We start from the raw sequence: 16,478 nt of genomic DNA, 5'->3' as shown, positions 1-16,478 counted from the left end.
ATGAGACAGCAAAGCCAGAAACGCAATGTGGCTTTAATCATCCGACATCTTCCAGACCTTACTCCTTTACAGCACCACAGCTCTGGTGCTGAGTGTCTTTAGGGTACAAAGGAGGCATCTTAGAATATCTCCTCACTCTCACCTCGTTAGCCCGAGACTTCTGTCATTTAACAGTATCTGTGTCATGAGACAGGGGGTTGGGAGCAAGCGAAGTGGGCCTCGAACAAAATGGCCAAAGTAAGAATGAAGTGTCTGGAAGAACGTCCCAGGCCAGCTTGTGAGCCATCCTGACACCCTCAGTATGCAGTTCTTTCAAGGAGTGCACGATTCACTTGAAATGGGTCCTCTGCTTGAACTCCATTTAAGCTTAGAACAGGGGTGATAAATCTTCCTATCTTATTTTTATAGATGCATGTATTTTTTTAAAAGCGTGTGGTAACAGTTCTCCTGATGAAGTGAAGTAGATATATTACTTTCTATGTACTTTTAAAGCTGGCTTTTCTGTCACGTGACCCTACACTACACTTGTTTAGCTGTCTATAGTCATAATCAAAGTAGTCTGAAAAGCAGCTAAAGCCAATGCAATTTAACATTTGAATTCCCTGACAATCTTACAAGAGGAGCTGTGTCTGCTCGATGAGGAAGGACCGAATTCCCCTGCATCAGCAGCCTGTGCCCAGGGATCTCCCAACCACCACCTGACTTTTGCTGGTGGGTTTGTGGGTTCTTCTTTCTTCCACCCTTATTCCACCCTTTCAACCCCTAACACTAGATAGGAAAGGAAAGGATAGAGGGGAAAGGGGGTGACATTATCACTGGGCTACTTCCCGTTGATTAGGGGCATCGAGTTCCTCTGGGCAAGTTTGATCTTCACCATCAGGATGTCTAATTTCTTCATATTGTTTCTTCTTTGCACACAACTACTTAACAAAACCCAACAACAATGACCAGCAGCAACCTCACCTCTCAGATCCCTAGCGTTTATTTACCCACTGAAGAGTCCCCAGAACTCCAATGGCACATAATCTTGAAACGATCAGCAGCTGGCAGAACCATGCCCCCGCTAGAGCTCAAGGCAAATCCTAGCTGCTGTGGGTAATCGAAGCAGCCCCGTACCCCACACCTGGGATAAAAATGAAACCACGTTCCCATAATGTTCCTGTGTTTTTCAAGGAGACCAAAATTCTCACTACGCCTCTGCTCAGAGAAGGTGCCTGACCGCACAACTTGCTCAGAGCAATGCAGTTCCTGGGGATGGAATAGGTTTTCTACACATAGTAGAACTAGATCATCAAACTCAGAAATCTTTCACTGGCTAGAATGTGGTGCTCACCGCAAACTCGGAGAGCTTTCTTGGTCTTCCTCAGAGCATACAAGGAAGTACTGAAAGGTAAGGTGTACATCCAAGTACACCCTCAGGAATGAGGACATGCTCACCACTAGCACACCTCTAGCCAATTCCTCCTCTGCATGTCCCTGTAGCAGTGAGTTTGTGCTACACTGCTTTGGCTCCTGGTGGATTGCACACGTACACCCCGGAGTATCTTTGCACACACATGCATGTGTACACACACACACACACACACACACACACACAAGCTTATTTTTTAAAATGCCTTGGCTACCCCTAAGGCTGGGTACTCCTAAGCCTTCCCCTGCTATCCCAGGGGTAGAAATCTCACATGACTGGTTGGCTTTATCTCCTGCTGCTACTGTCCATCCTTCCTCCCCAAGTCATGGCAGTTCTCCTGTTCCCTGCACCCTAGCACCTTAGCAACTCTAAGCTCCCTGGCTCCCTTTGCGCAGCCATTGGCCACTGGCATCTTTATTGATCCATCAAAAACCAATGAGGGACAAGGACCTTTAGTGTTTGGACACACAGATTCCTGATTGAATCAAAGCATTGGAACCAATCTCCAACATTGGGCGTGTTCCTTAGCTGCTCTGTGCCCATCATTCTCCTGTGTAAATGGCGCTACTGCTGCCCCACTCAGCTCATAGTACCGAGAGCTTTGGACCTGCCCACTGTCTTTATAACACTGCGTAGTGTTTAAGAAGCCCTGCATACATATATTAGTGGTCTCTGTCTCTGTGGTAAAAGGAGCCTCCTGCTCCCTGCCAGTTACGTAGCTGGCTTCCATTGCTGCTGATGTATCAACTTCACCCTCCTACCTGGACACTAGTCACAGTTGACAGCGAAGACATTGTTGTTTCGGAGCTCTATCCAGTCTTGAAATTGAGCTGCTCAGCGTCGGCGCTGACCCATGCAGGTCGGTGGCCCTGCAGCAGCATAATGCCTATTGAATGGGCATAGGCACTGCAGACAAGAGCCCATGCTCAGTGTACTTCCCTAGCTGGTCACCTCCCATCATTAAATCTCTGCATTGTGATACTGTGTGCACACAAAAGCGAGAATGTTCACACAGTACATTCAGGCATTCAGAGAGACTTCTGACCACCTACTGTGGGCTTCCTTGTACAATGTGTTTCCTTCTTCCTTCTAGTTCCTAAGGACTTTTTAGAGGATCTTTTAAGAGCTGTCAGAAAATAAAGTAAAATAAAATAAGAAAGTAAAAACTCCTATCGTAGAAAGACCGCGGTTTGTTCACTGGGGTTCGGATCTGCATTGTCAACTCCTTTGGAGTCACCTAGGAGGCACCGCTGTGAACCTCCTGTCGGGGAGTCTCCAGACAGCTTTAACTGAATGGGGTGCGTCACCTCGGAATGTAGGCAGCACTGCTCTGTAGCCCAGTGTCCCAGGCTTACAGGAGAGACGGAGGAAATAAAGAGCATGAGTACTCATTTCTCCCCTCCTGATTGTGAGCACTGCATGAGCAGCACATCAACACACGCGCACACACACACCCCAGGATGGACTATGTCCCCTCACAGTGCCCTTTCATCCTTAAGTTGCTTTTGTCAAGTATTTTCATGGAGCAAAGAGGGAAGGTACTAATAAGGTAAATTTGATTAGAAAAATAACCTAACCAAAATGTATGCTTTCGTGTAAGCTTTCCTCGGTATGGCCATATTACCATCTGACAGGGTAATAAGCCTGGATTTAAACTTGGAACTGACCCTTCCCATTGAGGGGCACAGTTAAGTGAATAAGGATCTTGAATTTATTTCAGATTGGTTCCTCTTAACGAGTATTTTTTAATAATTTATTTTAACCATTTATACATTTCCACGGTTGTCTGTGAGTGCCCTCCATGTCAGAGCCTATCTTTAGATGTTTTTAAACCCCCAAGCAGAGGGTTTTCAGGAACGCATCTCCTTGCCCTTGGCCTAAAGCTGCCTTCCGTGTTAGCGTGCGCCTGGGAGACGGTTCTTCTTCGTACTGTTAAGGTGGGAGCTGATCCGCCAGCCTCCCCAAAGCCGCCTAGCAGCAGTGAGAACCTCAGCCTGATGGCATTTATTCCGGGGCTGCCTGTGGCTGCCTTTGCTTTTGTGTCCACGCCTGCAGCAGAACTGTACTCTCTAATCCCCTTAAGCCAAGTAATGGTTGTTTGGTCTGCTCTGTGTGAAACCTGCATGAAGCCACAGGACTCTTTTGTGGAGTTTCTGAATGACTGAATGTGGCGAGCTGTGGGGTGCAACTGTTCACAACAGTCGATACACTTTGTTCTAGAAGGAATGGCCTTTATTAGCCACATCCCTCCCACCCCCGCCTTTCCTTTTGAATTGCCCTTGAAAAATTGGCCAGATACTCACTGCAGTTGATCGTCTCCTGGAAACAGAATCACTTGAGAGAGGAAGGCTTCACCCACCACACCATTTCTCTCCAGCCCTCTGCAGTACAGCCTGCTCACAATGTTCCCTGAGCTTACTAATTCAAGCCAGGTGTTAGCTGTTGCCCTTTTAAATAGTGTGTTCTTGTAGCTCACACTGCCTCGTTCTAGTGCACAGGGTCGGGGTGTGAGAATGTCAAGGAGCCCATGACCAAATTCACTACATGAGCATCTCAGCCATGGTTGAGACAAGGCAGCAATATGACCCAGTTTTATTTTGTTGTTGCTGGTTTTTTTGGGTTTTGGGTTGTTTGTTTGTTTGTTTGTTTTTGAAAGCAAAAGACAGAATTCTACAAAGATTGTTGATGTACAAAAGACTTTGGACATACCATAAGCTGTTTATTTCCCATTATCCTTGAGAGAATTGGGACAAAGCCTGCTTTGAATCTGCTCATGTCCCTCCCTGGTCCAGGTCGTTGCTTCCCAGTGGCCCTCTCCAAGGACAGGCAGGGGCTTTGGGGAGAAGGAACTTCCTTGGTGATTTCTGTGCCTCTGCTCTGTTTAAGACCAGCTGTTGTTGTTAGGGTTTTTTGTTTGTTTGTTTGTTTGTTTGTTTTGTTTTGTTTTGTTTTCCACACATACTGGTTAGCACAATAGTGAGAAACTGAAAGATGCCTTTAAAGATGTCTGACCTCTGAAGTGGCTTTCAGTAGGGTTAATGTAAGTCACGTGATAAGTTGCATTCCTGAACTAGACAAATATGCCAAGAAGCTGGGACAGAGTCTATAAAATGTGCAAAGTGAAGAGAGTGCTGGGTGCCCTCCATGGACAGTGGCTGGCACAGAAAAGGGAGCTGCTGCTGCCTCAGATGGATGAACCAGGTAGGGTGGTAGTCAGTGTACTCACGACTTCAGGGCTGGGGTGGCTAAGAGCCCCAGCATCCTCATGCTTAGTGACCTAAACTCCTGGTTAGGAATTGAGTTCTTGATATCAATAAGGACTTGCTTTAAAGTAGTAGATCAAATGTAGTTATAACAAATGTCTACAACAGCAAAACATGTCTTTCTAAACTCTTAACAAGCTTCATTTTAAAGAGATGTTTTGTAGCTCAATGCAAAGTTTAAGAAGGAAGGAGAGATAAATAGCACTGTGGGTGTTTGAAGAAGCCACAAGGAAACATAAGTTAACTTAAAAGTTCATAAACCAGGAACTGGAGAGGTAGCTTAGCAGTAGAGAACATTGGCTGCTCTTCTAGGAGACCTGGGTTCAATTTCCAGCACCTACATGGTATCTCACAGCTATAACTACAGTCCTAAGGTGACCAGTGCCCTCTTCCAGCCTATGTGGCTGCCACATCCGTGAGTTGGACAGACATACATACAGGCAAAACACCCGTACCATACCCGTACCGTAAATAAAATAAAATGAATAAATACACATATAAAATGTGTGTGCATATGTGTAGTTTAATTGGAGTCAACACCACATATGAGATAATGCCCCTCCCAAAAGGTTGTATAACAAAACCCCAGTGCCAGGCCTAAGAAAGTCCCTTCCTTTGAGGGCCCAAGAGACCCTCAAATAAACACTGGAATGTTGTCCTTACCCTTTGTTGTGTCCCAGAACTAGAAGCTAAGTTCCAATTGCAGAAGACACCATATACTTTGGACACAGGGATGGGAGAAAGGTGATCTAGGACTGGTCTGGAAACCTCCACCCCTAGGGCTGACTCTTATAGCATAGGAAGGTGTTATGTAAGCCATCAAGGGAAAAGCCATCATAGTCCCACCTAGTTGTGAAGTCTGTGGACCATCACAGTGACTAGCCCAGCAAGATCTCCCGCTGTGCCATTTTATTGTGGGGTAGCCAGTAGCTGTATTGTTTGACTAAAATTTAAATGCGTAAATGTAAAGCTTGAAACAGAAGCCTACAGGATGCTTCTTTTCAGGGAAACAACCATTTAGTTCCTAGCCTTGATTGTAGGTTCTTATCTCTCCTGATGGGCAGGAGAGGACTGAGGAGCAGAAAAATGTGAGGGGGATAATTTCAGCACTCTTTGAAATATTATTCTGGCACTCTGTTTTCCTAAGTTCTAGAACGCCTTTGCGTGTTTTTAACGTCGTTTATGATTCTTTGTCAGAACAGGCTTGATTTTTATTTCTTACGCCCTGTCAAGCACACAGATGTTTCCAATCCTTTTTGGTTACTCTGGAAAGGTCTTTTTTTTTTAAAAAAGTAAGTGCCAAAAATATAGTCTAGTCTAACTCCCCTTGCTGGGCAACCCTCCCCCACCCCACCGCATTTGCTTGAGCATCCTGACAAGTTAATGAGACTCTGGAAGGGAAGCAGCCAGTGCAGGGCTCCTTCCCAGAGCAGCAACATGGGCCACTGGGGAAAGCCTGGAGCTCTGACAGAGATCTCAGTAACAGAGCTGGCTGCCCTCAGTCATGGGGCCACTGGGGCTGGACCACCAAGACCCACAAAGGGCAGGGCTTGGTCTGTGGCTAGCCTGACCCTGTCAAGCTTCATTGGCTGACTCTGTTTTCGCTGGGAAAGGGAGCATTTCTCCTCTTTGCTGAGGAGTTAACCACTTCCCTATCAGGGGGTTCTGTGGGGGAAATTCTTTCCCAAGCTCGGTCTCGACTTTTGGCATTTCTATGGCTTCTTTATCTGTTCATGGACCAATGGAAATTTTATCATGGCTTTCCCACAAAGGAGTTTGTAAAAATTTAGAAGGGAACTTCAACAGTCGTGACCTAGTGAAGAGGCTCGTTTTGTCTGAATCGGGGCTTCACGGTGGAAAGAGCTGTGTTGTTTCTACCCTTTATGGTCGTCTGGCAGACATGATTTTAACTCTGAATCCCCAGACTCTCTCATAAGAGATAAGCCGCTAGGAGGTAGAAGCGTGTGTGGGCGAGCTCTTCCTACCGCCTGGCAGGCATTCTGTGTGCTTTGTACCTCATGGGTACACAGATCTCACAGTAATCTGTAGGCCCTGTTCTGTTTGCCATGGTGGTGACCAAGCCTCTGCCCTTAGTCTTGATACAAATATTCACAGAAGAGTGACACAGACTTGCTTTCTACTGAGGAGAAGACACACACATGGATAGGCATACACATATACACACATGCACAGGCACAGGTATCCCTACATTTGCACACAGACACACACACACATACCTACATGCACATGCACACACCCTCATGCACACAGCCTCGTGTGCGCGTGCGCGCGGGCGCGTACACACACACACACACACACACACACACACACACACACAGACTATTCATTTCAAAACTGAAGTATAAGTTGTTTCAGGGGAAAGCCTTATGGATGGCAGAAATGGCAGCAACTCCCCAAAGACAGTAGATGGGGAACTTGTGGAGAGAATGGATGCAGGAGCTCTGACCGCAGGGATGGCAGTGTGGACCATGCATGCACAGGACCTATCTCAGAAGCAACTGTCAGCACATAAACCTGGCAAGGCAGATAGGGATTTAAGCCCTGTATCAAGAAAACCATACCTAGGGTTTTGAAGAGGAAGATCCATGCTTTTTAAAAGGCTGCCCTGACAGCATTGTTCCGATGGGACAGAACAGAGAGCTGGGGGGATACAGGGAGACCACCAGAATCACTGGAGAAACTCAAAGGAAGTAACCAGTGTGGGGTTTGCAGGGGAAGAAAGTCGTTAGAAAGCCACCCTCAAGTCCACTTGACAACTTCTGGAGGAGGAGGGAAATTCATTTAAGTTGGGTAATTTGCTGGTGATAGCATCTCCCAGAAAGCAACACCGGAAGAGAAACACAAGGTTATGAGTCATGTCGCAGCTTCCCTGGGGCCGGGGGTGGGAGGTGAAAAATCGGAAGCACGGGGTGACCCCTTGGGAATAGCAGTATGAGGGTGAGGCTAGACAACCCACATGGCACAGTGAACCCGGGATATCCTGAGGACAGAGCAGTCACAGGGTTCTTGTGTAGGAGCTGATGAGTCAGTCAGTCCTGTGCCCACAGAGCTAGCAGTCCAGAGATCGACCTGCCAGGACACAAGCCATGCAGGAGACAATGGCAGTGGGAGGATTGTGTTCTTGGTTTTCACATGCAGGCGTCTGTGTGTGTGTGTGTGCGTGTGTGTGTGTGTGTGTGTGTGTGTGTGTGTGTGTGTGTGTGTGTGTGTCTTCATGGAACTCATGGATATGCTACAGAAGACCTAAGTACTGAGTCAGGAGAGAACCTGGGAGTGAGCACAGTGAGCAGAGAGAATGGGGGTCACGGGTTCAAGGGTTAGCACCAGCAGCTGAGGAAGGGCCAGGCAGGTGCACTGAGGACGCACACTCATACTAATCTGCTGCAATTTTTTTTGTGGGTTCTAAATAGCCACCGAGCCATTCATTCTCAATCTTCAGAGTGCGGTATGCTCATGTTTAATGTACAGAGAGCCAGTGAACACCGCATTGATTCCTTAGGGATGATCTGGATGAAACACAGGAATAGGGACAGAGCCAAGTCCTCTGAGAGCCCGAGGAGAAGCACCTCAGGGCCAGTGCCTAGGGGCCATTCAGTCCCTGTCTGGAGCTGCTCCCTTCCTGACCTAAAGATGCTTGGGGAGCCTGCATGTGCGGAGCAGTGAGGGGTGCCCCGGGTGCTCACTTAGGACTGAAAATCTGCAGAGCTTCATCTTGCTTTATTGTCTGATTTATGATTTTTCCCTGAGCTGCCTTGAGGCAGTTTTATTACTTTGTTCTAAGTTTAAAGATGAGTGCATAGCATTTTAAAAGAGAGAGCTAGAATGTCTCAGCTTCAGAGAGACGCAGAAATGCATGAGAAATTACACTGGACTGACGGCGAACTTCTCAGGAAAACCCCAGCGTAGAGAATGAGAGAAAGCACATCTGTACCTCACATTGCCTCAGGGAAGGGACAGGACATGGCCTTAGCCCAGCTCTGGTGATGCCTTTAACTCTGCTGCAGAGCTTCAGGCAGAAGGTGACATCCCTAGCCAAGTTCGAAGCCGTGTCTGGCTGAGTGGTTTTGCTTGCTGACCTGTCCCTCTTGCTTTGTCCCTCCCAGCTTTCTGGCGGCTGCGAGCTGACAGTGGTGATCCATGACTTCACAGCTTGCAACAGCAATGAGCTGACCATCCGGCGAGGCCAGACAGTGGAGGTTCTCGAACGGCCTCACGACAAGCCCGACTGGTGTCTGGTGCGCACCACTGATAGGTCCCCTGCAGCTGAAGGCCTCGTGCCCTGTGGCTCACTGTGCATTGCCCACTCACGAAGTAGCATGGAGATGGAGGGCATCTTCAACCACAAAGGTAAGCCAGCCCCTGGAGGGCCAGAGAGAGAGAGCACAGTGAGGCCTTGTCTGCCCTCCAGGTGAGCACACAGGACCCTCCCGTCAGGGTCCTCCAGGGCAGTGATAGATCAAGGCCTTGCAGTGGAGCCTGGATTCCTCCCATTACTAACACTGTGACCTCCTTTCCTGAGGTGGAGGAGTAACATAACATAGGACATCAGCTTTAAAGGGGTGGCTCTCAGGGCCAATGCCATTCGTAAGTGGAGAAGGAGGAACAGGCACTGTTTCTCTTCTGGTTGCCTTGATAGGTAAAGGAAGCGACAGGTACAGAAGTGGGGACTGGACCCAGCCTCTTTGGAGTCAGGTTTTCACAAGGCCTTTCTGTGCTGTCATAAATTCCTGAAGACCAAATTCGGCCCTAGGTTATTTAGCCATTCCTTTTTATCGTTGTGGAAATGACGAGGCTGAGGATAACGCAAGCACCACTGTAGCATGCAGAGGGAGAGTGGGGCTTAGCTTTAGAGGCCTTCCGCGTTCCTCAGCTGAAAGGCCGCTTTTGAAGACCTGCTTTAAGTTTGGAGAGCATGCAGTATTCCCTGACAACTCCTCCAAAGTGTCAGAGCAGAACTGCCCTTCTGTGGTGTCAGCATTCCTATGGAGACCAAAAAAGTCCTTACCCCAGATGCTCACCATGGAGGCTTCAGGGCCGAAGGCTGCTGAGTGTGTAAGAGTGGGAAAGCACACTAGGGTTTGTGGAAAAGATACTGTGTCTCGATTGGATCCTCTGTACATGTTGAAATGACGTGTTCCTATGGCGGGGGGTGAGGGTAAACAAACTGTTGTTTAAATTAGCATTTCTTTTACATTCTCCAGTATGCCGAGTAGAAAGTTCATCCGACAGACTCAGCTCATGCTGGGTGCCTGTGTGGGAGGCTAGCCTTCTTATTCATCTTAGTTTTAAGTTTCTGGAGACGTCCTGCCCTGTGGATGCAGTGGGCAGCATGGCCCTGTCAGCTTGTTGTACAATATGGAAGACTGATAGTTCTTCCAGTGTTAGGAAACATAGACAGTTTTATCTTTCTGAGAGAACATCACTCCACTTTGCCACAGTCACTTTCTTTTCTAACTGTAAAATATTCTTGCAGCTTTCTCCATGGTCTCCCCACAGTCATCCTGACAGTCTGGTACTGTCTTCTAGACATGGTGGCTCAATTCCCTCAGCTGAATGACAGTTTAACAGGGCCTGGCCTCCAGCTAGCCCAGCTAATTCTTTACAGCCGAGCTCTGAGTCCCAGGGCCAGCATGTGAGCACACTGACACTTAGTGAGGCACAGGATAGACGAGACCAGGAAAGGCCAAGCACCTCCTTTCATCTCTGGAGACTGCAGGTTTAGAGCAGTGTAGGTCTTTCTGTGACCGGGAGCTGGAGCTCAGAGAGAAGTCCCCCAGCGCTGAACTCCACCTTCCTGGCCCACGGCTGGCCTGGGTTACCTGATCCATTTTAGCCCTTGAGCTTGAGTTGGAAATAAAGTGTCTCTGTCCTCCTGAGAAGCCCTGGTGAACTTGAACATGGTGCACACAGCTCTTGTGCTGAAAGATTGTGTTTGTTTGGCCTCTCTTGGTACCCACAAGTGCAGCTTAGCTGAGAGGAGGAACTCTTCCTCCTCTCACACTCGACACACACAAGGTCACACTCGACTTTGTCCTGGGAACTCCAGTGAATGTTGGGTTTTGCTATTTATAAGAGTCTGTTTTGTTTTTCTGCCTGAATGCGTTCACTGTTGTCTCATCTCTGAATGTCGTCCCTCCCACTCCCAGGCCTCCAACACCCTATCCTTACAGCTACCTGTACCTGCTTTGAGCACAGCGGGTGGCAAGGGCTCTGTTTTCAGTTTTATCCTGATTTGTTTTAATTTTCTTACAAGAAAACTGAAGGCTGTCTGCTCCCTTGGTGTCAGGGTTTGCGCATCAACAGAGCAGTGTTGAGGGGAGGAGAACCCACCTTCAGGTTTTTCAGCAGGCTTCTGACAGACCTCTACTGAGGTCAAGCCCAGGAAATGTCGCCTTGACCAGTTTCCACCCAGCAGACCAGATGCCATTGTCAGAAAGTCCAGGCAACAACGGGGTATGGAGTTAGAATCTCACCCAGAAAGGATACGTGCCCTCTAGAGGCCTCTGCCATCTCGGGAAGCACAGTGTCTTGATCTGCCTCTGATCAGCCTATAGCTCATCCTCCTACCCGCTGTGAGGAGAGAAGGGGGCGCTGTAATCGGTAAGATATCGGTGTGTGCTGGGCTGCTGGACCTACTGTGCGGTGTATTCTCACCTGGTACCTGATGTGAGCCTCATTTCCTTGTGAGAGCTCTGGGCTTGTCGGGGGCAGCAGTGAGGAAGGTAAGCCACAAGCCAGTGCTCTCCCACAAAACTCAGTCTGTGACTGGGTCAGACCTCTTGGCAAAGTCAGATAAGCAAGTTGGCTTCCATGCTGTACCCCACAGAAGTCCTGAGCACAAAGACACGGCCATTATGTATGTATCTTGGTCAGTAGTCCGTAAACAATGTCGTAGCAGTCCAGGACCTTAGTGCTCTGCCCGTCCAGAAGGAGGAAGGACTGGAGTACATCGCCTCTCAGTTCCGTCTTGGCAGCTTTTCTCATAACACCCTGTTCAAACAGCTTAGATTTCCATACTCTGTAAGTGCATAGATCGACAGCCATTAGGGCTAACTGTCCGGTTGCTTGTGAAGAACGAGCTGCTTACAGGATCCGTGTGAGCGCTCATGTCAACTAGACAGGTCTCCATGCTCGCCGTGAGTGGAGCCCAGGCTCTCTTGGTGGCCCTGGGCCTGGGTTGGACAGGGAGGATACGTGTGATTTGTGAGGACCAGGTGTCCTGTGTCAGGACATATGTGTTTATATGGTGATTTCAGGAGGACAAAGATGCAGCTCACGTAAAATCAACTCAAAAGGAAACTGAGTCACACAGCTTACAGTTCAACATGTTTTTGAGTGTGAAACTAGACTCAGCCTTGAACATTACACCTCAGAGAGAGCTTTCCCTTGTGTGGAGGAAGATTATTCTGGAAGACTTTGTTTCTGCTGTCCTCTGCCGGCAGACAGATTGCCTGGGGTGCTGACACTACCCTAGTCTGGCTGTCATTCTTCTTAATCACAGCAGCTTAGTCACTGACTCGGCAGACAGTGCTTGTACTAAAATAGAACGTGGCTTCGGCAAATCCCCGCTTGACCAGTCTTCTGTCTGTGGTCTGTACTGTCGGCTGTGACTTCAGAATCTAGGCCTGGCCTCCCTGCAGAGGGCCCTGCCTTAGCTCGAAGCATGCACCTCCACTGAGAGCCGCCAGTGGCCTTATGCCCTTGGGAACAGGCTTTGACTGGCTGGAAGTAGATGTCAGGTAATCTCTGCTAAACTCCAGTAGAGCCAGGTGATGTTTCCTCCCAGTGTCTGGACTTGTAAAGCTTTTATCTACCTCATTACATGAGGAAACAGGAGTATCAGAAATGTCTGTATTTCCTAGAAGACCATGTCAGAACATCATGTATGCCTGTGATAGGTCCATCTGTGCTGTTAGCGTTCTTGTACATACGTACGTACGTATATATGTATTCATTTTATGTGGTCCTAAGACTTGAAGACAGGATCTGGAGAGTGCTAGGCAAGCTCTCGACCACTACCACAGTGCACTGTTTTGCTTTTTATTTTGAAACAGGGACAGGGCCTTTCTCTCTGTCTAGTGCCCTGGCATTTCTCATGTCACTCAGCTTTACTGGTAACACAGATAGGCCATCCTCCGTCCTCAGCTTCCTGGGTACCAGAGAGTATAGGCCCAACCCTCAACCCCCAGAAGCACTTTCATTTTTTTCAATACCAAGAACATTCCAGAGGGCCACTCAGTGGCTGCAGTAGCCCAAGGCAAAGTTTGCAAAACTGAGGACGTTGAGGAAAACATGCCCTGAGCTAGGCAAGCTACTTGCAGCTGGCTAGATGTCTGCCGAGCAGAGCGTGAGTCGGTCGCTGTTCTTTCAGTGTTAGTTTTAGTAGTGTATCCTGATAAAATGTGACTTTGTCTTAGAGTACTCTTGGGATATCCTTCCCTGGTGTTCACCAGTATACGGCATCTGGAAGATCACCTGGACAGACAGCCTGTTGTCATGAACCCCTGTTGTCCTGCTTGTCCCTACAGCCCTGAGACAATAACATTATTAGCCGCGCCCAACCATTTCAGCAAAGCAGGGCTTGTAGGTCTGGTGCTGAGGTAGCCTTGTGGTTCTGACCATTGTGGGGAGTGCTCACAGCTGCCCCTTCCGGTCAGGATCCCTGAGCGCTGACCACCTCTCTTCCTGCTGATTTTGCATGTGTAGGCTAGGGCTTAACATTCTTACCAGCTCCTGCCATCCTAAGTTTCTATTCCTTAGAAAGTTTCTTTGAGTAAAACTAATTTAAGTTTACATCTTCTCCTTATGCCAGCCCATAATGAGATGACAGGTGGGCTCTTTGCTACTGCTTTGATGTGTCTAGGAAAAAAAAACCCATCTACTTAGACAAAGCAGCTACACTTACGGTGTTTATAATTATAGCTTTTTTTTCTTCTCCTTTGGATGAGAAAAATAAGGAACACAAACAAGAGAAAAAAATCTTTTGTCTGGTGACTGAGGCCCAAAACTAGCAGGTGAAACTCAGTATCTACCCGTCACCACAGCAAATCATACACCAAGAAGAGCTGTCTGTGGCTTTGGGCTTAACCACTGAACCTGTGGAGACGTGGGAAGGTTCACACTGGCAAGCAAGCACAGGATCCTCACCTAATGGCAGCCTTTTCTTCCCTTTGTATTAAAAGTAAGGAAGTTCCCTTGCATTTGAAGTTCCCTGAAATGTCAGTTGTTCGACAGGTTTAACCTGGACCATGTTCTCTCCTCTCTCGGGGTTTCAGCTCAGCTCAGCTTTTCTTTTCTGTCCTCTCTTTGTTAGATGGTTTCACCAGTTTGTTTTCAGACCAGCTTTTTTAAAGGAAACTAACCAGGTTCCCTTACCCAGTCCATTTGTTAACAGGTAACATGGCCACGCACCTGGCAACTGTCTTCACCATGCCCTACAAGCTCTATAGTAAATGGGTGATGCTACCATGACCCTGGAGTCATTTTTGAGCCTATAGTTCTATATAAGAGAGTCTTCACAACCTATGCTCTAAACCAACATCACTCCATAATGCCTTTCATCTTACAAACCGGATTCACCATACCCCTCACACCCCGAACCGTTTGCCCTTCCTCCCAGTTCCTGGCAACCACCTGTCACATTCTGTTTTGGAGGGACTGGCTTACTTTATTTAGTACAATGCACTCAGGGTTTATCCTCTTCCATCACGTCTCTGAGCATCCTTCCTTATAGCTGGTCTACTGTACTCTGTATACATATACATCACTTTGATGGATACTTGCTGCCCACAGGGCATCCAGATACCTCCTTAAGTCCCTGCTGTGGGATTGTGGGTGTTAGTCTAGAAGAGGAATTACCGCACAGCAAGCTACTAAACAGTGTCTTCCCTCAGGCTTGTGTTGCAATCTAATCCCCATCATGTTGGTCTTTACAGGTAGGCTAGGGCAGGGCTCTCAGGAGCAGAATCAGTGTCCTTATGAAGGACCTAGGGACCCTTTGTCCTTTCACCACATGAGAAACTGGCCTCATCCCTGAGAGACACACCTTACAAACACTGAGTCTGCTAGCGCCTTGGTCATGGACTCGTGCTGCTGTTAAATACCCCTGTAAGCTATGTTGCTGCAGCCATAGGAATAAACAGAGTTACATTATCCATCTTCAGCTTCTGGAGAATGTCATATCTGCCTTGTTGGTTCTGTGTCAGTAATGTATTTCAAATGGATTCTCTTTTCTCCTTCTCTGCTATGACCTCTTGCCACCTCACCCTCCAGCCTAGCTGCTGCTTGTCCACCCACTTTACCCCATCACACAGCTCTTGTTGAAATTCAGTAGTGTTCTGTTGACTACAGAATAAAACTCCTCTTTTCCAGTCCCCCAAACCTGTATATTTTCAATATGCATGCACGCAGGCTCTCTCTGTCTCTGTCTGTCTGTCTGTCTGTCTCTCTATCTCTCTCTCTCCCCCTGTTCCTGTGGGACAGCCTTCCCCCGCCCACCCCCAAACATCTCTGCCTGTCTCACCAATCAAAAACCTTTAGAAAAACCCTAAGGAAGAAAGCCATCCGTGCAGTGGTTATGTGGAAGGGAGGCTCAACAGAATCATTCTTGATCTAGCTCACAAGTGTCTCCCCACATCAGGGCAACCTGGAAAGAACCAGCACCATCTTAAAAGCTCCAGTGATGGAAGACAGGGAACTCACTGTCAAAGAACTCACTGGAAGATCTTTAAACAGATTTCAGTGAGTGATGGCTGTGTGTGTCAGGCTAAGCGTGCAAACATTACAGCAGACGGAACTATAAAACCGTGGGCTGATTAAAAAAAAAAGAGCAGAGAAACTCCCTGTGTATCCGCACTGAAAGGTAGCCACCCACAGAAAATGGGCACGTGTGTGCCTGGTCACAGAGGGGTATGTTGAGGATTCCCCAACTGAATTAAGGACTTGGCAAGGTAGAGAAAAGCAAGTGTTCCTCACTCGTAACTGCACTATGCAATCCTGTTCTATCTTTGTAACATTAATAGATTTATTTGTAACTTTATAGACTTATTTTCTAGGGCCATCACTAGAAATTCAAAGAAATAAATACTGTTGTGCCAAAGGCTACTCCTGAAATGACTTGTAATTTCCCAAGATGGAAGGATGGATGGCCATGGCCTGAGCTGGAATCTGTGAGCTCTGCAGCTCACTCTGATCATGACCACATCTATAACTGCTCTGTCAATACAAAGTAAGCATGTGTTTACACCGGGTGCAAATTATAGTGTATAGAGGGCTTATCCTCCCTCCATGGATACTTTCCTCAGCTCATCCCTAATGTCTGGGCAGGTGAGGTCACGGCTGTGCCTGATAACTTGTGTTCCCTGTGGGTTTAGGATGAGGCCAGGTCTCCCCCTCACTCCCATATGTCCCTCCTCCATGTTGTGCAGATGAGACAAGGGACATGACCTTCCCTGAGGTCTACAGATGGGGATGGGAACTTCATAATGTCACCAGGTATGTTTACACTTAAGAAGTCACACCCAGGTATCCCATAGTCCTAGCTGACCCCAAAACATAGGGTAGGCCCGGGTGTTTTTCCCTTGGAGACCAAACAATAGCAATGATTACCATACCTCATCCAAACCTCATTCCCAGCCTTCAGGGCAGTCCAGCCTCATCCTCCGCTTCTCCTTGGATAGAAAGTTCAAGATGTAGATTCCAGCACCAGGGACCTCAGTGGCCAGGCCAGGCTACACCATGGACACCAAGCGCAAATCCATTTTTGGAGCCTGCTCTGACCTAAG

General features: G+C 47.9%; 1 protein-coding gene across 5 annotated transcripts in view; it reads left to right on the top strand.

Moving 5' to 3' along the window:
• Positions 1-16,478, top strand: part of Trio (trio Rho guanine nucleotide exchange factor) — a 296,340-nt gene that overhangs the window by 213,036 nt on the left and 66,826 nt on the right. For all 5 annotated transcript variants that reach the window (XM_006232090.5, NM_001107658.3, XM_006232091.5 and 2 more), the window contains one exon: positions 8,799-9,042. In XM_006232090.5, the coding sequence (XP_006232152.2) occupies positions 8,799-9,042 (244 nt within the window). The remainder of the gene's footprint in view (positions 1-8,798; positions 9,043-16,478) is intronic.

Source organism: Rattus norvegicus, chromosome 2 (genome assembly GCF_036323735.1).
Source record: "Rattus norvegicus strain BN/NHsdMcwi chromosome 2, GRCr8, whole genome shotgun sequence".
NCBI lineage: Eukaryota > Metazoa > Chordata > Mammalia > Rodentia > Muridae > Rattus > Rattus norvegicus.
This window is presented reverse-complemented; position numbering and strand designations above follow the sequence as displayed.